This window comes from Rhipicephalus sanguineus, chromosome 5, assembly GCF_013339695.2.
Source record: "Rhipicephalus sanguineus isolate Rsan-2018 chromosome 5, BIME_Rsan_1.4, whole genome shotgun sequence".
Lineage (NCBI taxonomy): Eukaryota > Metazoa > Arthropoda > Arachnida > Ixodida > Ixodidae > Rhipicephalus > Rhipicephalus sanguineus.
Window position 1 is genome coordinate 113,259,978 of NC_051180.1, and position 27,269 is coordinate 113,287,246.

Genomic DNA, 27,269 nt, shown 5'->3' on the forward strand with positions numbered 1-27,269 from the left:
TTACAAGCTAATAAGTACTTCGGTATTACAAAAGTAAATGTATGCGTTATATGGATGTATTTAGATTTGTCGTATCTTTCTCAGGTAGTAGCATGTGTACTGTAAACACTTTAATCGTCTTGGTGTAAACAAAGGGGCCGGATAGTAGCGGTGCAATTTCACCTCAGTAGTCAACGTCTTGCTAATCATCTAATCATCATCTAATCGGAAGGCCCCAGTTTGGGCAATGTTGAATCTGAGCGCGCCTGGAGCGCAGAAAATGCAGAAACTTTCTGTGACAAAATTTTAATGAAGGCACGCTGTAGCACGATCTGGTCAAGGAAGACGGCAAGTCATCTGATGTGCAGAAGAGGAGCACTTATTTTTTGCGTGGAATATCTGGTGCTTATTCCTGTGAAAGGCGCACAGCGCTCACTGCCTTTCACACTATGCTCAAGAAGAGACATCACTATGGCTGCCACCGAAATTTCTAACAGTACCATTGCTTAATATATTTATGGGAAAGGTTGCCTGTACAGTAGAACAAAATGTGGATATGGTGTTTTGCTTTCACACAGCGCGAAAGAAATAGTCAAGTGTCAAATGTGATGCAAAGTGATCCGCTTGTGCAGTTCACATGTGACTCACCGCTTCACCTGACAAGGTTCTTTTCTTCAGTGATGCTCTCCGTAATTCACAGAAATTTTTCTCGCTTTCCGTCACGGGATATTTCATGTTCATATCTTAAAGCAAATAGGCGCACTATGGGAACAAGGACAAAAGGAAGGAACCGACGACACAAAGCGCACTACTACACAACTAGCCCAAATGGCTGTTTTGCTACAATATATTTCATGTTGTCGAGGCGCAGTAGCCGCCTGTTCAGCAATCCTAGTGCATTCGGGGCCTTTAAATGATAAAAGGCTCAAAATATGTGTGACTTCAGAGAATTTTGAAGTGTGGGAGCACCATAAATTGAAATGCCCTACAACTTGTCCACATAAAAAACTGCCCTGAAATTCATAGCAAGTCAATTGGCAAGTTTTGTTCAGTCCTAATTTTGCAGCAGCAACTGTAGAGTTATGTCCCACTATCACTGCTACAAAATTATAAACTGATTATATATATTGGCTAACAAACCGAGTGCATAGCAATCTGCACCTCTCTGCATTTGCTATTGCACCATTAAAACATTATGAAAGAATCAGAAAAAAAAAGCTTTATTTTTCAGCAATATTTATATTGCACTTCAACATGTGCTTCACAGAGTTTCCACTGATCAAAATTTGTCAAGTTCTTGTAGTTTATATGTGCAGTGAAGTTCCCAATATAACAACATGGGACAACAACGAAAGTGTAACAACTTGCCCTGTTTTTTAAAGAAAAACAGTAAGGTCATAAAATACACTTTTTATTTGGCTTAAAACAGCTCTAAGCTAAGCACACCTGAAACTGCATAGCAGTTCACATCTGCAACATTAACTTACATTCCGCCAAGCTGCATCACTGCAACAGCTATAGATTGAATTAATAAATTAACAAAATGCAAAAGGGAGAAAAGAGAGAAGTCAGGACAGAGTGTTTAAAATGCCCTGCGCTGTGTAAAGGGGAGCAGTGTATCCATGTTTGCATGCATGATGTGGTCACGAAATAGAACTAAAAAAATTGAAGTAGCTTCCTACTAAAAGCAAAAACAAATAAAAATAAATTAACATCACCACCTTTGCTGCATCACATTTCAAAGTACAACACAGCTAACAAAAGCGTCAGGCAGTATTTCTCTTGCAGCATATATTTCAGGCAGATTAAACCAAAACAAAAGCTATACACAGTTTCTGATATTTATGCCAGTCACAGAGTAGAGAAGGCCCAACAAATAACGTATCAACATGGCACTTCATATGAAAGTCCTATTTCTGGTCAAATACCGCTGACTGCAAATTTGTAAATTTTACGTATTTGTTTTTTAAAGGCGTACAAGAGCGTTAAGATAAGGAATGCATACTTTAGCGCCTGAAAAACAGTGTTTAATCACGAAAATGCCTTCTAACACTGGAACAGGCCGTTAATGCGAAGTTCAGATAACGTTAACGTATGTTGAATTGATTTTTCTCTTTGCATAAATGCAACACCGGCAACAGCACCTTAAAGGCAAAACGTTAACAAAGGCACAGATACAGCAGTTTCAGACATCAGTGACGTGAAAAAATGTGGAAAAAGAACCTAACTGATAAGCACAATCACACATTCAAAGTGCATAACGTAAGATTTTTATAGCCAGTACTATTAATTTAAATAATGATGGCTAATAGCTAAATAACTAAGAAACATCAGGAGCCCTTGTCATCCCCGTCGCTGCTGCCTCGATTAAGAATTCTCTGGAAGAGATTGTAGGTGACGCCAACCATCAAGCATCCAATCACAGTTCCCTGCGCACTGACACGGAGTTGCATCAAGAAGAGGGAGGGGTCGAGCTTCTTGCGCCTCCGGAACAGAAAGGCCCCGTACGTGCAGACGAAGACACAACCAGTCAGACCTGGATACAAAAAACAAAAAATTGTGGTCAGATACAAAGAATACCTCGAATAATCTCTGTCAAATGTCAAGGACAAAAGTTTTAGAAATGGATAGTGTCACAAAAAAACCTGTCATATGAAAAATCCTAAAGAGCAGCAAGTGGTTAGAAAGTACTAATCCCTATCAGCTCCCTTAAAGGAGTACTGGCATGAATTTTAAAATTTTTCGGGTTGTTGCTCTAAATGAAAGCACGGGTGTTGAGAACCCTAAAAAGAGTGTCGTGGTGCCTGGGGATGCATTGCATACATTTTTAATACCGCTTCTTTCAACCAGCAGTTTCGGTTTCAGTTTCGAGAGGGCGGCTTCATAGTGACGTGTCAAGTCTGCCCGTGACGTCACGGGCAGACTGCAACTCACAAAATATGCACCTGCTGTCCTTTGCTGTCAGTCGAACGTGGTTCATGATGAGTGAACTGTCGTCCAGTGCCCCCGACAGCGATTTCTGTGATTTAGGCTGCATGCAGAACCCAGATTTCGCAAACCAAGTGAGCTGACTTGAAACGTCATGGGGCTCTCCATGCGGTGAAGCTGCCTTGCAGATGCTGGCAGATGAAAACTTTAAAATCAAACTTAAATATGTATACGTGTTTCCCGGATGCAGTCTGGGGAGAGCGTTAACACTACATGCCAAGGAAACAAAAAACGTCAGTTTTGCTGCACTTCAAAATCGTGTCAGTACTCCTTTAAAGGGCCCCTAAACTACCTACGATAATTTTTTAACATTTCAGGTAAACGCATGCATTGAGCTCAGAACGCCATCACGATCAGCAACGCCGAATGTGGCAGCGCTACAAGCCGCGGGCGCGCCACAAATTCTAAGAAACAATCCCTCCTGCTCTCCGGGCCTTTCGCTAATCCCAAGCATTGGCCGTAACGTGGACATTCACATCTGGTCATGTCATCCACAAAAAAGGACCTGTTTGTCTGCTCCCAGGTACACATGCTCGCCGCTCTTCCTCCTCACTGTGTGATGAGGAGCACTCAGCCAGGAGCAGAGACGAGCCGACAAATGGAGCATAGCGAAGGAAAGAGTGAAATAAGTGAGTCTTTTTTGGATCCTCAAATGCGCTGAACTCCACTATTACGGCACCGTTAATTTTGACAACCTGGTGCTCTTTAAAGTCCACCTAGATCCAAATACTACTACAGTAGACTCTCGTTAAACGGAACCTGAAGGGACCAAGAAAATGTGTTCCATTTAACAGGAGTTCCGTTTACTGAGAGATGAACAGGAGTGCAGAATCCAAGTATGAAACCAATTATATTAGATGCAGTTGTTCCGTTTAAGCAGCAGTTCCGTTTAACAGATTTCCGTTTACTGAGTCTACTGTACATGGGTCACTCGGAGCAATAGCTCTGCTCCTCCTGATACAAACCCAAAAAACGCCTTGTTCCGTCAACATGACCTTCAAGCTCAACCAAGGTCATGCCGGATCCATGCGCGTCGCCTGTTGTCACAATGTAGGCCACAGAACCTCAGCTATATGCTAGTGCGGTGCATTAAAAAAAAAACGAACTGCTCAAGATCAGTCTTTCGTGCCACCACCGCCAGAGGCGCCATCTGCATCCAAGTTCACAGTGCATTCGCGCCAAGAGTGCCTATGGCATGAACAAGCATGTGAATGCAAGCCAGTTGGTACGCATTCATAGTTAAAAATAGCGCAAAATAAACCCGGACAATATGCACACAGGACTAGCACTGACTGAACACACAGAAGGGTTTAGAAGGGCATTGCTACTTCAGTGAGCTCTATTCCCTTCAACGCCCTTCTAAACCCTTCTATGTGTTCAGTCAGCACTAGTCCTGTGTGCCCTCTTGTCCATGATTATTTTGCACTGTTTTTAACTATGAATACAGACCAGCACCTGCATGTTGTCTTGCGGTGCAGTTGTAGATGTGGTAGTCACTGCTGCAAAAGCAGCTGTCTGGCAGCTGCTTCACCAGAACCAGGAAGAAGAAAGAGGAGGGGGGGGGGGGGCATAAAGGTGTGAGGCTCAAAAGCTACCGCTCGACAAACTTGCGTTTAACCACGTTCAACAATGGTAACTTTGTGCACTTCTGCCATGAGAATAGCTTTAAATATAAAGTTATTCTATGTGAGGAAGAGAAAGAGCAACAGGGAGGCAACCCGTCAATTCTGCATGCCGGACATGTGCGTATGCAACTGGAGAAAATCTATCTTTCGACAGCGAGTCATCAAGTAAAGGCAGTCCCAGACTAGAAACAAGGAAATTTCTGGACCATGAAAATGAGCTTGCTGATTTCGTGAAGCAGCTTCGAGTGGCCCACAAGTCTGATACGACCAAGGCATACCTGCCAAGTTTGGAGAAACGGAATCCGGGAGATCTACTCAACGGGGGGGGTATGAAGTATGCCGACCGCGGGGGGTGGGGGGGTTACTGCGATAGCAATTATATGGACACTGTCAGCGGGATTTTGCGGTCGCCGCTGATCTGTACAGAGTCCAAACCGATAACATCGCTTACGCATCGTCTGTTTCACGTGCGAGTAAATGCGCGCTAGCGCTAGGGACGAACGCGGTTGAAGCAGAGGTGAAACTACCCGGCCGTCACCGTCGCGCGAAGGGCACATGCGATACCATCGCTCCGCGTGCGAGGCCTGTCGTCGCTTGCTTACCAATTATTTCGTCGGGCAAGGGACCATAAGGGGCGCCGTTGAGACGGGGACGGTCGCGAGCGCTGGCGAACGCGCTATCTCGACAGACATCGGTAACGGCTACCCTTTTAAGTGCTGGGCTCTCCACTTAAAGCAGTAGTGACACAAATTTTTGAAGGCGAGATAACTTGTGGGATAGATTTTTGTGTACACAAACGCATCATCTACGAAATATTAACGGCTGATATAACCTATAATACATTTAGGATCAATTTTTAAATTGCGTGTAGCGCATCTGTACGCGAAACGTCCCACCTCGCGTCACCGTGACGCACGGGGCGCGCAATGCACTGGACGCGCGGCAAAACTAGATTTCCGGGAGATTTTCTTATGACCCGTACAACCGGGAGAAACGTTCAAAATCCGGGAGTCTCCCGGGTAATCCGGGAGACTTGGCAGGTATGCCAAGGTGAAGGCTTTGAACTTGCCAGGCATTGACACCTTTTAAAGAGGTACTGACGCCAATGTTTGAGGCTGTTTGAGGCCATACGAACCTCCTGCATACAGAGGCCACTCTGAGCAACTGTGAAGCTCAGTAAATGTTGATATTTTACATTGATATTGAAATTAATTTTCACATGGTGCAACATAGGCCCTAGCAAGACGTCAGGCTACAGTGCCGATTCTGGCGACTTCACGTACCGGTATGGCTAGTTGTCATGACATCATATACCAAAACATACGTCACCAAAAACATTCAAAATGGCCGCTTGTGCGTCACCATCGGAGCCCACAGCAGAGTGGCTGTGGAAACGTCACGATATCTTGTGCAAGCACGTTACGAGAAGCTCATACCATGTTGAGACGTCAGGGTACAGTAGGAACAGAAACTAGCGTTTAAAAACATGTAATTAGGTTTTCATGGTGCCCTCACACTTACCAGTATATCTTCTAGGCTCCTGAGGACTTGGCCTTTCATTTGACAAAAAAAAATATGACAACTCAAAATTTTCGTATCAGTACCCCTTTAACAAGCAAATTCAAAGCTAGCTGGAATTGAATTACCCGGTTCATGAAGCCAAGGCGATTTTCTCTGTGTAGGTGGACTGGCATGTGCTAGAAGCTAGCGGGGGATTTCAATGAAAAGCAGATTTCTTTCAGTGAAATATTCAGTTGCTGCTACACAGCAATACTTATGAACGTGGGCAGATCATCAACGCTGATATAACTTCAGGCTATTCTGGCATGCTCATTTTTAAGTTTCATTTTTAAATTTCGCGCTGAAATCTTTTCGCGTGACGTCACGGATTTCAAAGTGTATTTATCATATTTTGGTGATATATTGGCTCAACAAAATTACCCCAAACTTGGTATGTTGAAGGGACACTAAAGAGCAAAACGATTTTTCTCGCATTAGTAAAGTAGTCTTCCACGATACCAAAAACACCACGCTTTCTGCACGAAGACGCTTAATAAGCGAGAAAACGCTCAAAAAGAAAATACAGGTGGCGACGCCACCTTGGAATTCCCGCGCCATTTGCCGTGACGTCACATATTCTTGACGGCGCCTGCTTGGGCCTACATAGTTCCTAATCAGTTAAATTGAAGTACATTGTCCTCTGAGGGGGCCAGAGACTTGACATAACGAGTTTGTGGAAATTTCGTCGAGCCAGTGGCGCCAAAATACGTTAAATGCTCTTTGAAGTCTTTTACGTCACGAATTACAAAGTTCGGCGCGAAATTTTAAAATGAAACTTTGAACTTGCTTTTCTCCTCTAATAATAAACCTATGGTGGTGAAATAAACTACACAAGAGTTCTCCGAGCACACTTTATCAATCTAAACCAATTCATTGTTTCTCTTTAGTGTCCCTTTAAGTCTATGGCCACTTCAGAGGACAATGCACTTCATTTCCACCGATTAGGAACTACGTAGTCCCTAGTAGATGCCGTCAAAACATGCGACGTCACGGCGAATGGTGCGGAAATTTCAAGGTGGCGTCGCCACGCACATTCTGTTTTTGCGCGTTTTCTCGCTTACTAAGTGTCTTCTCGCAGCAAGCGTGGTGTTTTTGGTATCGTGAAAGAGAACTTTACTAATATGAAAAAAAAAAAATCGTTTCGCTCTTTAGTATCCCTTTAAAGGGGTGGTGCCATCAAATTTCGAGGCTATAACAAGCCTGTTGTGGGTTTCCCCTGTATGCAAGGACACTCCACACGAAGGGTCGGACACAGCAAACGTTTAGAATATATTTTAATTCACTTCCAAAGTGTACCTAAATGCCCATTCTCCCGATCGAAACCCATCGCTAGCGCGCCAACACTGACGTAGACCTGTAGGATAATCAACGAAAGTTGTAGTGACGTCACACCAAATCTGCTGTATTAACGTGAGTGACCTCCGGACCTCCGCCACCTCCGCAACGTACGTACCGGCTGTAGTGAACTAGAATATGTTCTAGTTCACTATAGTACTGGCAAAGCATCGGTTGCTACATCACTCGCCGAGTTTCGATCACTTCCTGGCTTAGTGCGTCACAGCCTTGTGTGGTCAAGTGATCACGCCTCCTACACTTCTACGTCACTGCCCAACCTCGGCGCCCAGAAACCGAAACCGAAAGCTGTCCACATCAAAAGGCGATGTTAAATTATTTAGCGAGAATACATGAATCTTGGTGCGTGCATCATGCTTCCTGGAGCTATAGGAAATGCCTACAGCAAAGAACGCGCAAGCCACAAATTTGGTGGCACCACCCCTTTAAATATTTAAACCAACACATGTTCAGTGCCTGTTTGTGTCTCCTCTGGCATTTTGACCTTTTCTGCACTGTTCTGAAATGAACATGTTCTACCATTGCAGAAAATTTTCGGTTAGAAGAAAGACACAAGAAAAAAAAAAAAAACTTCCTCTTCACTTCTATTAAATGTTCATGTAAAAACTTCATGTCACAGTTTAAAAAGAGAAACACATGGGTGTTTTGTTGGCGATATTACAGTGCCAAAGAACTATCATGATATGTTACGATCTCTGTAACAGTTGTTCCACAACTTTACATCGTACTTTTCAAATGAAATCTACAAACGTACCAATGACCATGAAAGGGGACTCTCTGGCCTTTCGCTTGAGTTTCTCGGTCGCAGTTTCTTCTTTGTACGGCGTGTCGACTGTTGCCAGTGCCGACGCCATCTTTTTGCTGTTATCATTCATCAGTGCCTAGAATGGAGAAACAAAAAATTCAATCCTTAACCTCTACGTGAGGAATCTGTGAACTGATCGTGAGGCACGTTGTAGATGAGGACGCCAGATTAACTTTCAATGCACTCTGAAATATACTAGCACAACAATAGCTGTGAAACAAATACATAAAGGGTTAGTAATTACTAGTTATCTGGAAGCTTTCCCATGTGAATGCTAACGACACACTGGTGGTTTAATATACACAGAAAGTGTTGCTATTGTTCACAATGTTTTCTTAAACTCGGCGTGTATTGCCGGGGATCTCACATGTGTGGCATTGTAATTCTATCAAAGTTGTTAAGGCGCACATTTGTCACCGATAAAACATAGCTCGCACCAGGCATGTAGCCAGGATTTTTTTTCGGGGGGGGGGGCCCAAGGCCTAATTGTTCGAATGAAAGTCTTTCCATGGCAAAAACAAAAAAAAAGTTGCCTGGGAATATAGAAGGCTGGAAAAATTTTGGGGGTAGGGGGGGGCGCCCCCCCCCCCCCTTGCCTACGTGCCTGGCTCGTACATGACCTTCCATTCTGAGCCCACATAGTCTGTTCGTGTGTAGCCATGACTGCCTGTATTTTCAATTTCTCGCAACTGATGCCATACTAACAGTCACCGGGAATAGAGGGCACCACTCTCCCATTAGTTAGCGAAAGTTAGCACAGTTAGGGTCACAGAAACTTGCTTTCATCACATCTGCACGATGCCACCAACTTGGGATAAAAAAGCAAGCACACAAATGAAGTTTGCTCACTGGTACGTGCAAGGTACAATATTAACAAGTTAATGTTCCATGCAAAGTATGACACACCTATCAAACACATAAGCTGTCTCAACAGCTACTGTGCATCACCCTTTGCCTACAAGTCTAGTTAAAGAAAATGTGGTGATAGGGCACTCCAATTAGAGTGGTAGCCAAGACTTTTAAGTTCTTGATATGTTCACATGTCCATATCCCCTGGGCTGTGCCACGAAAAGACCCTACAGTACTGCAGCTGTTCTGACCATACGCAATATGCAGAGGCTGTCTAAAAGCTGCATTGAAACATAACACGCCTAAACAAAAACAGCACGAAGAACTTTAGTGTAAGCGCTCTCTAAACTAACATCACCATTACTACAACAGCCGTTTTATATTCCATACACCAAGCAAAAAGGAATATTCACACAATGTCAATGCATGCCACTTTTGTTGAATGTCTTGCAAATTCCACAGTGTTTATGAAGACTGAGATAACAGACCGAGATAAAGGGCACCATTTCCCTGTGTTGTCTGCAGAACAAAACAGCAGTCTCGATGACTTCAGTGCACATCTCGTACATTGCCGAGGAAAAAGTGATCTCGCAAGGATACCATGATAACTTCAAGGTCTTAGAGTAAAAATTAATTTGGGTGCACGAAGGCGTACTCATTCATCTTTTGAACAATAACTGAACCATTGTTAAACAGTAGAGGCCCACATGCTGGCAGCATAGGATTGCCATATAAGGATGGTAATCTCGGCAAAAGGTCACAGCAACAGGTCATAAAAACAAACTGTTGAAAAAGAAAGGCAGTGGACATATTGTGTTGGAGGCCGTCGATAATGCCTACTGTCTAAATATTCAGTCCAATCTGCAAGCTACCAACAAGGGTGTGCTGACACCAAGTGCCTTTGCTTCGTATAGATGATTTTACCACGCCACAACACACAAACAAGTTATGACATCTTAGATTTTGTTTCCTGCATAAAACAATTAATGCAATTAAGTGACAAATACTGCAAAATGATAAAAAAAATTACACGTCACGTAGTAGTAGCGATTTTTTTTTCCACTCTCAGTGAGGTTGCTCAAAAAACACCTGTTAGGTAATTTAGAAATTTTCAAATAGTGACGTTCAGGTGGTGAATAATATATTTTGGCTCGGACTTCTACAGCTCGAGAAACTTCCAACTTCACATATCTCTGGGCTCTCATCGGCAGTATGGTTAGCAGGTGGTTATCAACTCGACAAGACTGCTGCTTGTTAGTTATCTTACACTTCTTGAGGCAATGAAGGGAAATTGGCCTGAAGAGCAACAGCTGCACAAAGTCATGACACTGATTCCTAGAAGGCACGTAATATGTAAAAGCCTCTAAACTTCATAAGTTTTATTTTTCCTACGTTTGCTCTACGTGGTTAGGGCAGCAGAACATGCGACATCTGCTGCCGGCTAAGTAAAATGTTGAATAGTCTCATTCAGCCAACTGACATCAGGGAGCTACAATCGGAAATGCTTGACGCACTGTCCACTTCAAGTAAAAAAAAAATGAAAAAAGAAGAACCGATTAATATTTCATCGCTGTAAGTGCCCCATCTTATTAATTACGGCAAACGACATGATCGACAAAACGTCGAAGCATACTGTAGAAATGCAAATGCTTTTCCGGTAGCGCATATCGTCATCTGCACGAGCGGCGCGTGCAGCAAATACTTGCCGGCTTTAGATCCTTCGGTGAACGAAGGTGCAGCTGAAACGCATGTAGTACGCAAGACGATCAGTTCTGCGCTTTCGTGAACGACAAAGCACCGTACAGAATACGAGAGGCCGCGTGAAAAGAGACATTTTTCACGTGTGCATATACGTTGCATCACCTAATACAAATCTGCAATGGTCGGCAACCGTCAAGGTCGTAGGCGACTACACTAAACTAACACCATAGTGTCACACTGCAATAGCGGCAGGCAACAAAATAGGCAAGCGCAGATCAGGGATGTTTACATTGATTGCTGCAAAATGCCCGGGTTTGGTTAAATGCCGGTACGACCGCGATTACTGCTCATTCATTCTTTAGAGTGCGGCTTCAAGGTGAGGTCGGCGAATCTGCAAATGAAGCTAGTTCATACCATCTGCGCGAAGCTGTGGTTCCTGTGGCTCCTGAGGCAAGAATCTCTCGAAGCACTACAAGCTCAGGAACTTACCGACTGGACAACTGAGCGGAAATTCACGTCGCCAAATCCTTCGTGTTGCGCGAAAGCGGGGCAAGAGCGAGCGTGCCCCGTATGTCACCTGTCCTGACGTCACATGAAACGTCAGTAAACGTCACTGAATTACGCCATAAATAACACTAGAAATAACGACAATGACAAGTACTGTGTCACAACAGTTGTTGCAACAGCTCTAATTGAATTAATTTACTGTGCATGTGATTTATAAATTTCACGAGAGCGGTGTCGGTTTTCCCGGAGTTTTAGTTGTAAATCTCAGAGGCTATGCTTTTTTAACCATTAAGTGCCCCGTTATGGCCGCCATGTTTAAAATGATCGTAGCATCTTTCAGGTGGCGCCTACAGCAGTCGCGTCGCTTTTTTTCATCTGTTTATTTTGTCGTCGCCGGCGAAGTTGGTTCGTTGGTTGGCGCGGTGGGTTTCACGTAGTACACGTGTAATAAGCGTTCTCAGCACTTTTGATTTGCCGTTGGCTACGCAAGCTTCAAGTTATAGCTTCCAAATGCAGTACCTCGGTGCCCTCTCCTTACAAGTTCTTGCTCTTTTCACACTTTGCTGTATAGCGTTTTGTGAGCCGACCGTGCAGGAGCTGAAGTGTCAAGGTGAGTGTAAAGCCGCGCGGCACTACTGCATGTTCACGCTATACAAAAAGCTAATCCGTTATGCTGTCTAGCAAGCTGCGCATAGTCGAAGGCTCGCGCGCTTATTTGATTTTAATGCGCTCGTCCTTTTAGTAATGAAGCAGAACTTTTGATGTTTCTCTGTCAACTTGGGTGACGCTTTTCTGTTTCAGTGTGCAAAGCGTTGGTGACAGAGTCGGTTGCGGCTATTGCAAAGGTTGACCCTAAAAAGAAGATACCTGTCGGAAGCTTCAGGCTGCAAGCCGATGGAACTCAGAAGCAAAAAACGGTACGTGCTTTTTGCGCGCTTCATGCGTGATCGAAGCTGAGCGAGTTAACATCTCTGAAGCATCTACGTGGTGATTTGGGGGGCACGTTTACCTGCCAAAACTTTGTCGCTAGTCGTGACATGACTCGTCCATTTACGATCGAGGTTTCTTGATCGAATTTCTTGACCGCAATTTTGCGTCTGAGGATTTTCAGAGCTGCACCGGTGTGGAGTTATCAGTTCTGGGGACAGCACGTTTATATCCTACCAAGTATAAACTTCGGTGCACTTGAAAAGTGCGCTAAAGTCAAGTTTGCTTGAAAGCTAGCACGAACAGCAGTGCTTTTATGGTTCACTACGGTTAGGAGTGTCTTAAAATTGAACGTTTGTAAGTTAAATTATAAAAACGAAAGTTGATCTTCAATATTGAATATTTTTATTGTGATGTAAGAACTTTATAGATGTTAATATTGCGGTAAGTCAAACTTAATTTCATCTCTCAACAAGCATAGTGCAATTCAGAACTAAACGTCTGGGCCATTAGGGTACCTTTAGATGAGAAGAAAGTGAAAAGCAATCTTTGACTATCCTTGCTTGGCCATAAGTGAAAGTTGGTAGAGAAACAACTAATACATACTGTCAGAGGCACTTAGTGGGGTCATTGCACCATACATCACTTTTGGGATAGCAAAAATCTTGATTTCATAAAAGTTGAGTTACTCGTAATTGGTAATGAGCCTACAGAGCAGCTTGGCTTGAGGATCAGGTTGGCATGTGAAGGGCTAGTAAACCCACGCACTTGCTTGTCAACTGCAACACTGGTATAAGGACATCTTCAAGATTGTTTGAAACACAGACTGTAGAAATGGCTTAGTACTATCACTTGCTATTTTCGATGGAGGCGAAAATGTTTGAGGCCCGTCTACTTAGATTTAGGTGCACGGTAAAGAACCCCAGGTGGTCAAAATTTCCGGAGCCCTCCACTACGGCGTCTCTCATAATCATGTCATGGTTTTGGGACGTTAAACCCCAGATATTATTGTTATTATACTATCACTTGCTGCATGGGCTTAGTGCTGATATTTCATGCCATCAGTTCCCTAATTAGTCTTTCTTTCAGAAGCCTCGACTTGCAGCAAATATACTGCATGTGTTGTTCAGCCCCAACAAATATTCCTAATTTTCTGGTATGACTGTATGCGTTCATTTTTCACTTCGAAGTTTTTCATGTTTACGTGCTCTTGATTAGATATATCATTCACTAAACTACTGGAAGAAAGTCTCTCAATGCAGTGAAAAATCTGCATGCTTTGGCCAAGCACACTGTCGCACGGTGTTGCCCACCACACTTGTTATCACTGTGTACCTGGCGGGCTAAGTTCTTAATGCATATCATTTCTTGTGTGTTGTGTGCAGCAGCCATGGAACTAATCCATCTCGGGGCTATACTGTATATTGCGTTTACATAGTGGCGTCCCCTGCTGGACAAAACCATAAACTATGTTGCTTGGAGCGAGACAGACAGTTTTTCTGATTTTACCAAATTTCATAATTTGTTAATATTCATCAATCAACTTGCTAAATATTATAATACGAGCAAAAGTGTCAATGGTGTCAATGAAAAAGTGTCATGTTTATCGATGGGGAGGGTTCAGCAGGGCAGGCGAGATGACATAAAAACAAACAGAATACATCGCTCTGGCGTTAGCGGCGCTCTCAAGAGAGCACTACACGAACGCACAGCATGCATGCACTTGCAAGCAGATGGTATGAGAGATCCCGTGGTTGTTCACTCGTTTCTTTTTATACCTCCTCTTCCATCTGGGGCCTCTCTGTCATTTCCACTGCCCCAGAAGCGACGCTTGCCCTAACACGTTCAAAGAGGCCAGATGGTGTGGCACCTTGTACGCTTGCCCTGAAATGTGGAGGGCTTGACCACACAAAGGGGGAGAGTAGACTTCGCACACCCCACAAACACTTTTCACGCTAGCACAGTCGACATGTGCAACCGACACGTCCATTCACGTTAGCGTGCTGGCTGTAGGTGCCAGTTGCCTTGGCATTCTTTTTCACCATGGCCACACAAAGTGCTCCGTAACACTACACGAACGTCTTTACCTAGTGTGAAGGGATGCAAGGAAATTGTGCTACAAGACTAGCTGCACAAAAGGTGATTTATGGTCCACTTTAATTAATTTCAGTTTATGTTACAATCACTACACTACAGTTAAACAACAACAGTTAATGGCCCCCATGCTTTCCCTGGCTTAATTATCTGGATTCGTTGGGTTATGTCTAACAAAGAAACAAGCCCCTCGAGAAAGTTCCGCTTCTTTCATAGCGAGGGCCTCGCCCCGGCATACTTAATGCCTTAGGTTAGCAGGTGAGGGTTTATTAGTCAGCTGCTGCCTCGTGCAAAGATCCCATGCCACACGACGCCTTCTGGCAAAAAGAGTGTCCCACACTTGCCGCCTTGGCTATGAGTGACACTGGCTATCACTCCCTGGGATTACATGTACAGAAATACCCAACAGAGTTGACTCGGAATCACCTTCTGTCATAGCTCAATTGGTAGAGCATCGGACACGTAATTCGAAGGTGTTGGGTTCAGATTTCACCTATGGAAAGGGGATTTTTTGTCCAGGTTAGTCAGTTCAAAGACCACAATTCACATCCCCTATGCTTTCCCTGGCTTAATTGTCTGTTGTGTTCATTGTATTGTGTCTAAGAAAGAAACGAACCGGTAAAAAAAATTCCACTTCTTTATTTCAGACTAACTGCTAATCAGACAAAAATATTGTAGGACTTGCCGCAGGCAACGACAAGCAACTTTACCTTTCTTCTGTCCAGCTCTGTGGCATTTGCATATTTTGAAATTTTAGCACAAGTTACTTCCAGCACCTGGGGCTGGGATTATGCTACTCTCCGCTAAGTGTACCGTCTGTTTTAGTGCACATTGATTGGAAATTGCTCGAGAACTGGCATAGAGGTGAAAATTGTCGCTGCCAGCCGTCTAGCCTCATCCAATCAGTGTGCACTGCCATCAATAGTCCAACTTGTAAACCCTTCCAGAACAACCCTTCTGGTATGTATATGCTCTTTTAAGCCTGGAGTTCCTCCCTTCTTGTTTATTTTCTTGTTTTATTCTTAATATACCAGAAAGATGTTACTTGCCCACTGGAGTGCTACTCTCTGCACTGCAGTTCCCATGTTTCTGCACCCGTGTTTCTCAGACGTCCGTCTGCATCGAAGGAATGAAAGCAACTGAGCGAGCCAGCGCACGTAGCTGATGCTCGTGCTTCGTGCCCCTACATTCTCTTTTATTTGCAGCTTAGCTCTCCTATCAAATCAAATAGTACATGTGTATTCCGCATCACAGATAATACATTTATCAATACTTCCACGTTGCTGTGACGGTGAAGACATCAGCAGCCAAGGCATGATGCAGGTTGAACTCTTTGTTTGGTGAGTTTCTGCGCCCAGCAAAGCAAATGACATGTGCAGTACAGTCATTGGTCACTGAAAAATGTGATCTGGGTATCTAACATGTCAGCATTCTAGAAGAAATTTGATTGGAACATTCACTAACATTCGAGAAGGTTCTGACAGTTTCAGTACAACCAGACGAGGCTCTTGTGAAGCAGTAACATGTGTAACAGTTAGCCAGTGAAACCCAGTCGCAACAGAAAGAATAAACTAGTGAGCATATAAATGTTTTCAGTGCTGCTTTAGCCATAACGAAAGCTGTTTGCTTATTTTTGAAAATGCTATTATTTTGGCGTATCATGATATGACCAAATTCGAAGTACAGCAGGGTATGATAAGGTAGCATTCAGTGCCATGCGGTGGAGTGGCAAGCATGAGGCGACAAGGCATGAGGTGTAAAGCATAGCACCAATTGCCTTGCCAGTATATCTTGCAAATGCTGCCGTCACCTTACACTATTGCTTATTTCGGATTCTTGATTCTTCGCTTGCAGGTATACTAATTTTAGCTTCTGGCATATTGTAGTTGCTTAGGGCATTATGCTGCTATGCGGTATAGTGCGAGTATTACTATTTGTAAGTTGCTAACGTGTTACTAAGCTGTATAGTGCGACTTGCTAAACTATGGTTTATTGAGCTGTATGGTGCTAGTTATACTAAGCCATGGTTTACAAAGTGGTATGGTGCACGTTAAACTCTTGGCCATGGTGGCTTGTTTCAGGCAAAAGGAAACAACACTCATGCACTTCAGTTTAGGCGCATGTTGAATGACCCCCGGTGGTCAAAATGAATTCGGAGGCTCTCGCCACTGTATGCGTCCTAAATGTGTGGTTTTGGCTCGTAAAACCACTGACTTTAGTTAACTTTTTTCAATTCCAGATTCCTTACGCTGGCTCGGAGGCGCACATGCACGATGTCCTCGACGAAGTGTGCAGCCAGATGGACAATTACGCACAGGCGACACACAAGGAGAACGGAGAGCTCATCCTCGTGAATCTCAGCAAGGACGTTGACAAGCTGAGCACTTACCAAGTTGTCCCTGACCCCACTGCTAATGGAAAAATTCGGCAGCTCGTAAGGATCCCTTTCGATTTTAATTTTGATGTAGACAACTTCTACCGCTCACACTCCCAAGGCATACATGTGCGAACTCTGAGAGCCCTCTTTGAAGGTTTATGACATGCGTATAGATGGCATGTAGATCATGGGCTGACCATTGGTGTCTGCTGAAATTTGCACTGATGTGCAACCAGCAACAAAAGTTTACTGGATGCAAGATTAGCAAGAAAAGCTATTGTCACTTAGCCCAGGAAGATAGTCTTTAGTTAAGTTTCAGCCTGTAGTTTTGGGAACCTACGCAGTTATTAATTATTTTAAAAGTGTCATGCATTAAAAGAGTGGGATTTTGCACTTGCTGTGAAGCCGATATCCGGTAAACTTGTGTCGCTGGGTGTGCATTGTAAAGACAGCTGGAAATTCTAACAAATGCCAGAAATTTTCTTTTTTTTTTTTTTCGAAGAAGCCACTTCATCTGCCTGTAAATGTCACGTGCACAATGTTTCCATGTGCCTGCAGTGCATACAGCATGAAGACTTCCTGTGAAAGGCAGTGTGCCTAAAACCATCCAAAATCTATCTTTAGGTTGTAAGGAAGAGAGGCAAGAAAAGAGAACACAAGGCTTGTACTGATACAGTTATTGACCAAAAAATAGGGGCTGAGGGTGTTTCTTTGGCTTTAATGTAGGGGAAGGCAGAAGAATGTTGCTTGCATGTGCTAGTTGATGTAATCTAGGGTAGCCTCTTTAACAGGAGTGTAGCTCCATGGTCATTCATCATTCTCAACCTCGTTTAGTGCACTGCAGGACGAGAATGATGAATGTTGATGGAGCTACATTTCTGCTCAAGAGGCTCCCCTAAATTGTAGCTCCACTTAATCTCGAAATGAACAACTAATTTGCTCTTATCTCAGCTGCCCCTGAACTATACTTAAAAGTTTATTGCCGCAGAATGCTTCCTTGGTGGTGCGCTTTACAGGTTCTGATGTACACTGCTCACTCATGGATTGAAACGCGACATCAAAACATTTAGTATAACGAGTGCTCTATGCGATTGCTCGTGATAACCACGTCATGTTGCTATGAATCTGGCCACTAACGCCAACTTTGGCTCTAGTGTAAGTGTTCCGAGTAAAAGTTACACAAATATGACAAGGACTGAAGACGGTGGGAATGAAACTATGTGCATTACTTAGCCCGAATTTGTCACGTTAAATCTTTGAGCACTGCACTTTTAACCAAAATTCCTAACAGGATCTTTAACTAAAACGTTTTCATGGTCATTTGAAATATGCTGAATGTTTGCCGTTCCTCTTATGAGCTTGAAACATGACATCCGTACCTTACTCCATCTTTCTCGACACAATAGGACACACCATGTCTGTACAGAATGCTGGCAGCAGGCAATCCCACTGAGCCCCCGTCAAGCTCTCACTTCTGCTTTCATGTCCTGCGCTTAGGCATGTGCAAAGCCAAGCGCCAGGGAAAGAGGTGGAATGCACCACAGGGGTAGTTTATGACATGCCGCTTTGTTGTGAAAAGTGCTCTCTAGGACTAATTTGGTGTTGTATTAATAACAGCATATTGGATCATAAGGCTTCGCTAAAAGGGCAGCAGTGTTCCAGCCTATCTCTTCACTGCAAGGAATGTGGGTGCTCATCGTTTGCTGACACCAAAGTGCTATCTTTGTTTAATATTACAGTAGCTCGTGAAATAGAACCGTTTTCCCTAATAAAGCAGGTGAGGCATGTATCGCAAAACCCTGAGTGACGTTACTTTCTGCAGGGTTTACCAGAGCGATAATTTATATCAGTGAAAATCTACCTTATGATAATTTACCGAATTGCCCAACAATCCACCCTTTGGTTGATTAGGTCTGCTGTTACGCTACACATTTGTTTCTTTTGCTTGAAAATGTTCTCTTGGAAATGTAGTGAACAATTATTTTTGGTTCTAGAGACTTTTCTGGCATTTCTTGTGCCAAAAGAAAATCGTCATTTCAGGAGGTGTCTAGTGAGGCTTAGCTGATGCTGCGCTGTTAATTAGTTTGTAGAAAAAGGAGCGCTGCATGAGACGGTAAAATTACCCTCAGGTGGAAGTTCTCTGGTGCAAGTGTACCACACTGCTGGTGCTTATCTCTGTGTTTTATGAACAGTAGTCTGGATCTCCACCTATGTGTACCTTCTTGCCTATATTTTGTTTTTTCATTTGCAGTGTGAAGATATGATTGGGGAGTACGAAGACGATTACATGCGAGTTTTCTCAAAGCACAAGATAAGGGTGGAGCCCCAAGCCTTCAGGTTGCTTTGTGAAAACAACAAAGGTAAAGAAATGCCTTTGGCAATTTCATGTATTGAATGCTAACAAATTGTCCAGTGACCGTTGTACTTGTAACACCACACTTGTGCTTCATTCTCCTGCTGAGCATTCAACATCTTTTAACAGTGAAGCTGTTTAATGAATAGTTCCTTGTCCGGCGAACCAAAAAAACTATCATCATCATAAACGGTTATGTGCCACAGAAATTCGGTAAATACCGTTACTCACGACTGGTCCACTAAAAATTAAAAAGGCAAGAGTTAGCCCAACAAATGGCTGTGAAGCAACGGTGGCGAGCCGAAGACCCCGAGTACGCACAGCGAAAGAATACTAGGGAACAGGAAAGGTAATGGCAGCCGCGAGAAGACCCCGAAGCGATGGAAGGCCTACGCCAACGATGACGTGCCGGTAGATCTGAGAGGTGCAAATGCTTGATTTCAGCGCGCGGTTTTGTCTCTGCCGTTCGGGCATCCGTGTCGTGTCTGTGACTGTTATTGCATCTCGCCGCTGAGGTGCGGGAGTTGGCCGTGAATGATGCGGACGTACGATGAAGAACTTGGTTTTATTTACAATAGGTGCATTAAGAGAATATGGTGAAAAGACTGCAGATGCATATAGTTTCGCCCGGCAGCATATCGTACGCTGCGGACCACGGCCAGGAGAAGACGACTCGTCTTTCGATGGTTGTGCTTCTTATAAAACTTTACAACACCTCACTTCCAGCCCATCAAGAAATGGGGCGAGTGATGTCATGTTCGTCCAATCAGCAGTCCCAAACAAGTGGCGTCACTTTCGGCCCATAGGAGACCCAGAGCCGTGTTGCCGGGGGACTGCACTCCCTGCGGAGTTGATCTATTGCGAAAGCGTGCGCCTGGAGATGCAATGCCTCCTTGCATCATGTTACATCATGGCGCGGCCATCATCCCCAGGTCGATGAACATGGCACATGAACCACCTCGGCTCCGGCGTGAAGGTGTCACTCACAGGATGACTCACACTCCCATGCCTCTGAGGGAATGCCGCACTTATCCACTGAAAAGCTGGATGCTGAAATGGTGCGCAGTTCGTATCTAACAGCTCCTCCTCGCCCCGGAAGTTCGGAATGGCCGGTGAACACAATTCACTGGCCATGAAGAACGGAGATGAAGCTTGTAGCCCACTGGCGGCGACCGTTGTGCGATGACTTCCTTGACCCATGTCCTGGACAAAGTATGTCATACAAACAAAACAACATAGCGCTGCTCCATGCGCAAGCGCAGGCCCTCGACCTTTGATTCGCCAGGCTAGTACATTTTCAAAATCAACATTGTCTTTATTCTCAGTTTTTTCACAAAAATTCGAACCACCATTCAAAACAGCCTTCCATTTCTCGTGAAACGTCATCAAGGTCCGCATGCCATTGTTGTTGCAAAGAAAAGTTAAAGAGACTGAATGAATAATGAAAAATACTGGAACCACACACACGCAAAGTACAGCTATGCGAATGAATTCCATCCCTTCTTTGCGAATGCTTACGTTCCGCATAGAATGACTTTCGTTTGCTTCGTAGTTTGAAGTTGTAAGCGTTCAGTCTCTCTTTTGCTTGGCGCTCAGGGACTTTCAGCGGGGATCACCTTACGTGCCTCCTGGCTATCACGCTCTTTGCTTTTTCTGCCGCGGCATTATGTTCCAGTTAGGAATGCGCTTCCTTACATATGGCCCCTCCTGTGCTTGGTTCGTCCGCTAGCTGGGCAGCGATTTGGCGGGCTGGCGAGTGCATTAATGTTTGCACTGTTTCCTCTTCGAACCCTCGACCGTGCTCCCGTAACAAATGTTCCGAATGGTTTGAAAAGAGATACCGGTAGTTCATTGACAGCGCCTTCAACACACCTGCCTCTGTCTCCAGGTCTCTGAAAGGATCGGATATTATCACTCTTGCTACTGGTAAGTGAATGCTGCGTTCTTCTAGCACTGATTTAATCCTGATTACCTTCCCTGTATAGTCCTCCACGTTTACAAAAGAAGGGTGAACTAGGTCCATTGTTGCTCCGCTGTCTCTTAATACACTGCAGGTTTTTCCGTTAATATGTAACTCCTGTAGGTATGGACGGAGAAGCTTAAAGCTTTCTTCGCTTTCGTTCACATAGGAAAGCACTACTGCCTTCTCTTTCTTGCATTCCACAGCAAAGTGACCTAGACCCTGGCAATCATAACATCGATACAGCTGTCTTTTCTCAAATTCTTTAGCGTCAACCTTCTTTCGTTTTTCTTCGGAAGTGTTGCTAACTCCGTTATCTTGGTTCCCTTCCTGTGTCTTTTCCGCAGATTCGGCCCTCTGAATAGCGTTTTCCTGTTTCTGCTTTTTGGTATAGATAAAACCGCCCTGATTATCTCTTCCTTGCGAACGGTCGTCTTCAGTAGTGAGCTTTCGCCGCATCACATACTCATCCGCTAGCAGCGCCGCCTTGTCTATCGTACGCGATCTTTGTCTTGAACCCAAAGCCTCACTGCCTGTGGAATACTGCGGTAGAATTGTTCGAGACATATACACTCCACAATTTTGTCTCTTGTTTGATATACTTTGGCTCCTTTAAGCCACTCCACGAGGTTTGTTTTCAAACTGTACGCGAACTCAGAGTACCGTATATACTCGCATAATGATCGCACTTTTTTTTTTTCAAAAAAATTTACGCCAACTTCGGGGTGCGATCATTACGCGGGGTAAATTTTCCGTGAAACAATATTCTGAGCACCGAAAACGCAAAGAAGTCGCTAATCTGAATTCTTACGATAGCTATCATGAACATAACCAAAAATAAAAGTAGAGTAAGGCTTACCTTTGTAATAAAATGCACGCATTACGCAGGAGCTACATGCATGGAACACTGCCCTTTTATTTTTGAACTCTCTGACCCCCTAACGTTCATTCTGAGTCTGAAGCGTCACTGGCGTCAGTGTCGTCGCCGCACGATTCCCTGTCGGAATCGGCAGTGTCTTCACTGTCCCACAGACGGTCATCTTCTGTCCCGTCGAGCGCGTTGGAGATGCCAGTCTTCTTAAAGCTCTTGACGACCACCTCGTCGGAAATGGTACTCCATGCTTCGAGAATCCATGAGCAGAGGACTTCCACGGAGGGTCTCCTGATTTTGCCACTTGGAGTGAAATCGTGGTCGCCCGCCGCCATCCACTCTGCGTACAGCCTCCGGACGTTGTCCTTGAACGGTTTGTTCAGTGACACGTCCAGAGGCTGTAGCAGCGAAGTTAGACCCCCAGGGATCACTGCGATTTCCGTGCGCCGCTCCTTCAGCTCGGTACGGACACTGTCAACGAGATGGCCCCGAAAGCTGTCCAGCACAAGAAGTGAAGGAAGCAGAAGCGCTCCTGCTCTTCGCCCCCAAACCGTCTTGATCCAATCGACCATGAGGTCTGCCGTCATCCACCCTTTTGCTTGAGCGCGGATGTGGATGCCACGGGGAAAGTTTCCCTTCGGAATTGTTTTCCGCTTCAGAATCACATACGGCGGCAGCTTCCGCCCGTCTGCCGTCACTGCGAGCATCACGGTGCACCGCTGCTTCTCCGCACCACACGTTTTCACGAGCACACTTCGAGCACCTTTCTCGTTCACAGTAGTGCTTCAAGGCATGTCAAACGTCAACGGCGTTTGGTCGGCATTGCCTATCTGTGACAGCAGGAAACCGTTCTTCTGGCGTATCCTCGTGACGAACCTGTGAAAATCGATCACTTTGTCTTCGTACGCGGATGGAAGTCGCTGGCACAACGACGTCCGCCGCCTCAGCGACAGTCCATTCCGTCGCATGAAGCGTGTCGTCCAGCCGGAACTGGCGCGGAAGTCCTTCGTGGCTATTCCCAGCCTCCGGGAAACTGTGCGCGCCTGCGTCCGTACCATGTCTAACGACACGGCACAACCGTCTTTGCGCATGTCCCTCACGTATTCGAGGACTGCCTTTTCGATGTCAGGGAACTTGCCCGTTTTGGGTCCGCGGAAAGCTCGGCGCATGCTGTTCGTAGCCATGAGCTTCTCGCGCTGTTTTTTCCAATATCGGATCCGGATTTCGTCGACGCCGAAATGTCTGCCGGCAGCGCGGTTTCCGTGCTCTAGCACGTAATCAAGCGCCTTCAGCTTGAACGCGGCAGTAAAGCTCGCATACCGCCCCATGGTGAAACGGCGCTTCAACAGACGATCACAAAGCACAGCCAAAAAAACATGGTGTCAGGTGACACCGTGACGGGCGGCTGGGATGGCGGCGACACGGCTTTTTCAGGAATTATGGGAATGCGTCGGCAGTTTGTTGCTGCGGGATGACAACAGGTCGACCAACAGGCGGCCGCCGCTGTAACAGTGCGGGATAGCAAAACAAACATGGCGGCCCACAGAGCGAAGCGACCGCATTTTTTTTTCTTCTTTTCGTCAGTCACGGTGGTTGTGAGTACGTCACGCGCGTCAGAACAGTCTCTTCTGTCTAAATAAGGAATGCTTTCATTTAAATCAGTAAATTTACGGCATTAGCGTAGCGATGCCTGCTTTCAGATCACAGAAACAAAGATGGGCGCGTTCAGCTGCCACAGACATAAAACACATGGCGGGCATTCAGTGATAACTGCGGCATTTGTCTTTACTGCAATCCTAAATGGCACGTTTCCGCCAACGGTGGGCAAAAATTACGAATATGTTTGGTGCGTGCAGTTCACTTGGCGAGTTTGGAAGAGTTATTAACGCAACATTCGACAGATGATAAACGCGATGATCATCGGCTAGACTTGGCACACGACATATCGATGCGGCAAGTTCGGGGTGCGATCATTACGCGGGGAAAAAGAAAAATCGAATTTAGGCGACAAAATTTAGGGGTGCGATCATTACGCGAGTGCGATCATTACGCGAGTAAATACGGTAGTCCTCATTACTCTTTTTGCTCGCTACTCTGAAACGCTGCCTAAATGCTTCTGGGGAAATTCGGTACCTTTTCAAAAGCGTTGCCTTTACTTTCCCGTAGTCCTCCACACCACTCACACTTGCAACTACATTCGCTGCCTCACAAGGTAACAACGTCACTAAGCGTTGCGACGAAGTGCTCGGAGAAAATTTGCACCTCTCGCAAGTTCGCTCAAAATGAACCAAGAATAACGCAATGTCCTCTCCGATCTTGTATGGTTTAATCCACTGGTCCATCCGACATGGCTTGACCTCACTTGGTCTCACAAAGTTGTCCCCTTCGATACCCGCCGCTGCACGCGACTTTAGGATTTCAACCTGTATCTCATCCATTTCTTTTTCGTGTTCAGGCGTTCTTCCAGCTCTAGCTCAGCCTTTTGCTGTTGTCCTCCACACCACTCACACTTAATCTTGCGACTACATTCGCTGCCTCACAAGGTAACAACGTCACTAAGCATTGCGACGAAGTGCTCGGAGAAAATTTGCACCTCTCGCAAGTTCGCTCGAAATGAACCAAGAATAACGCAATGTCCTCTCCGATCTTGTATGGTTTAATCCACTGGTCCATCCGACATGGCTTGACCTCACTTGGTCTCACAAAGTTGTCCCCTTCGATACCCGCCGCTGCACGCGACTTTAGGATTTCAACCTGTATCTCAGCCATTTCTTTTTCGTGTTCAGGCGTTCTTCCCGCTCTAGTTCAACCTTTTGCTGTTCTCGCTCATGTTCTCTCTGGCGTTCTTCACGCTTTAGCTCTCACTTTTGTGCACCTTGCAACACCTCCCACGCAATCCGGATACTCTCCTCCTCATTTCCACTTTCCTTAATTGCCTTTTGGATAGCTGGTTTTTTCATATTCTTGTCCACATCAACTCCCAGCTCATCGCACAACAACAGCAGGTCTGACCTCGTCAACCTTCTCAGATCCGTTCAGCTGCACTGACTGGTGGTTTGAACTGTTTACTTAAATTTGTGCAAACACTCAATTGCGACAAATTACCCGATTCCCAGAACAATCAAAATTAACACACGAGTATTGAAGTCTAGTGAATCAAAACGAAAGCACTCACCCATGGATGCAACACCATGTCATCTGGTTCATCCGTCCCCTGCTCCCAGTTGCTCAGAACTTTCTGGGTTGAAGACTCCACTCTGTCTCTCTTCCCATTTGCTCAGGGCTCTGTGGGTTGAAGGCTTCCTCACTCGCCGTACTCAGACGCTCGGTCCTCCCGGAGTCTGTTCCCTGTCGCTGAGAACTTCTTGGATCGAGGGTCCATCCTTACCGCGGCCACCAATTATTGCATCTCGCCGCTGAGATGCGGGAGTTGGCCGAGAATGATGCGGACGTACGATGAAGAGCATGGTTTTACTTACAATAGGTGCATTAAGAGAATATGGTGAAAAGACTGCAGATACGCATAGTTTCGGCTGGCAGCATATCATACGCTGCGGACCATGGCCAGGAAAAGATGACCCGTCTTTCGATGGTTGTGCTTTTAAAGCTTTACAACACGGTCACTTCCAGCCAATCAAGAAATTGGGCGAGTAATGTCATGTTCGTCCAATCGGCAGTCCCAAACAGGTGGCGTCACTTTCGGCCAATGGGAGACCCAGAGCCGTGTTGCCGGAGGACTGCACTCCCTGCAGAGTTGATCTATTATGAAAGCACGCGCCTGGAGATGCAATGCCTCCTTGCATCATGTTGCGTCATGGCGAGGCCATCGTCCCCGGGTCGGTGAACGTAAAACATGAACCACCTCGGCTCCTGCGCGAAGGCGTCGCTCACAGGATGACTCGCACTTCCATGCCTCTGAGGGAATGCCGCACTTATCCGCTGAAAAGCTGGATGCTGAAATGGTGTGCAGTGCGTATCTAACACTGTCTGTGGTTTAAGTCGAACCTCTCTGCGCTGAGAATCAAGCAGAAACAACCTAGTTAAAGCCTAGCAACGACCTGGAAGCAATCTAGAAACAACCTGCATCACCTTGCTAAGGCACAGAAAGAATCTAGAAGCAACTAGATTAGTCTTCAGAATCGTCCAGCTTCGCTGTTTCAAGCCTTGTGCGGCTTAGTGCAAGCTTCGCCAATTTTTGTATGATGAACCAGCGTTTTTTGTAATGAAAAAGAGCATTTTGAAAGAAAGTTTTGAAGTTACAAAATTAGAAGTCATTTAATGTTTCAATGCTGTAATGACATATAGCTTGCTTAGCTACACCGCAGTATCCACCTTGCTCTTTTCCTATGATGGGTGAAAACTTGAGCATGTTGGTAGGACATATTAAATGTAAGGACAGCGCAACAGACAAGGACTAGCAAAGAACACACACACAGCGCTGTGTGTGTGTTCTTCACTAGTCCTTGTCTGTTGCACTGTTCTTACAGTTAGTAATATACTCTTTTCTGTCGCGTTTCCCTTGTCTGACACAGCAAACCTCTCTTAGCTTGGGAAGCTGTTCCAAGAGTGGATGGATGTTCGTGTTTGGTTCTAGTTTCTTACCAAAAGCTGAGTGAAAACACCTTACCTGATTTCCTGCTTTCTCGGGTGCGCACAAGTGCAGGACCTCGCTATAGTCCTCAGAGCGAAAGCCTTAAATGTTTGTTTTGAAAGTGTGGTTCAGAAAATATGGTTCAAAAAAGGTAAGCGCCAGCTACATGTGTACTTCGTTCACTTTGTCCTTGTGGCATAGCGCAAGTAAAAACATGAAAAAGGGCACATGAGCGTGCCAGCTGGGCATCTACTTTGTTCGCTTCATCACTGCACTGTTTGCGAGAGCAGCAGCGCAGTAGGGACGTGAAGAACGGTGACATGCATGCTCCACACCGGTCCTGCTGCAATAGCCCTGCTGAGCATGCAAGCTCTAAACAGGAGGGAGACGCGAGAGTTGTGCTCGTTAACTTCTAGTCGGTGCTGGGCCCAATTTCCCTGCTTCTGCTCGTTAAGCTGTGCGTTATTGCGCTGCTGTCGAATTTTGAGAACTCCATTGCACATTTCACATTGCTACGGGCCCAACTTAGCTTTTGCCTTCACATTCTTGGAAAGTTCGAGGCATCCTCTGTATATATTTTTTTTCAGTACACTACACTACCGCCTGTTTCACATCCTCAAATATAATTCAGGTATTCATGATTGGAGGAACAGTCAATTCCAAGTTTCTCTGCAAAGTGATTGAACAGCTGTGTCCTTATGAAGACAGCCGTAATTTTCTCTACGTTGG

The 27,269-nt window shown here is 45.2% G+C and overlaps 2 protein-coding genes across 4 annotated transcripts in view; one reads left to right on the top strand and one right to left on the bottom strand.

The window, feature by feature from the left end:
• Nucleotides 1-1,183: 1,183 nt before the first annotated feature.
• Nucleotides 1,184-11,456, bottom strand: LOC119394149 (HIG1 domain family member 1B). 2 transcript variants are annotated; one of them, XR_007416073.1, is made up of 3 exons: nt 11,350-11,456; nt 8,260-8,386; nt 1,184-2,515 (listed from the first exon to the last, which is right to left on the bottom strand). XR_007416073.1 is itself a non-coding variant. In XM_037661410.2 (3 exons), the coding sequence occupies exons 1-3, from the start codon at nt 11,275-11,277 to the stop codon at nt 2,310-2,312; spliced, it is 336 nt and encodes a 111-aa protein (XP_037517338.1). In that variant the 5' UTR covers nt 11,278-11,444; the 3' UTR covers nt 1,184-2,309. The 2 variants fall into 2 exon arrangements, 1 of the variants encoding a protein (XP_037517338.1); XM_037661410.2 differs by having other exon boundaries at nt 11,275-11,444.
• Nucleotides 11,457-11,736: 280 nt separating this feature from the next.
• The window catches only part of LOC119394150 (protein canopy homolog 2), a 28,452-nt gene continuing 12,919 nt past the window's right edge, over nt 11,737-27,269 (top strand). For both annotated transcript variants that reach the window (XM_037661411.2, XM_037661412.2), the window contains exons 1-4: nt 11,737-11,977; nt 12,169-12,284; nt 16,628-16,822; nt 19,017-19,125. In XM_037661411.2, the coding sequence (XP_037517339.1) occupies nt 11,878-11,977; nt 12,169-12,284; nt 16,628-16,822; nt 19,017-19,125 (520 nt within the window). In that variant the 5' untranslated portion in view covers nt 11,737-11,877. The remainder of the gene's footprint in view (nt 11,978-12,168; nt 12,285-16,627; nt 16,823-19,016; nt 19,126-27,269) is intronic.

Excerpts from the sequence above, each read along its gene's own strand:
- LOC119394149 (XM_037661410.2), bottom strand. Across the intron at positions 2,516-8,259 it reads GTCCCCTTTCATGGTCATTG|GTCTGACTGGTTGTGTCTTC; the intron begins GTACGTTTGTAG and ends TTTTGTATCCAG.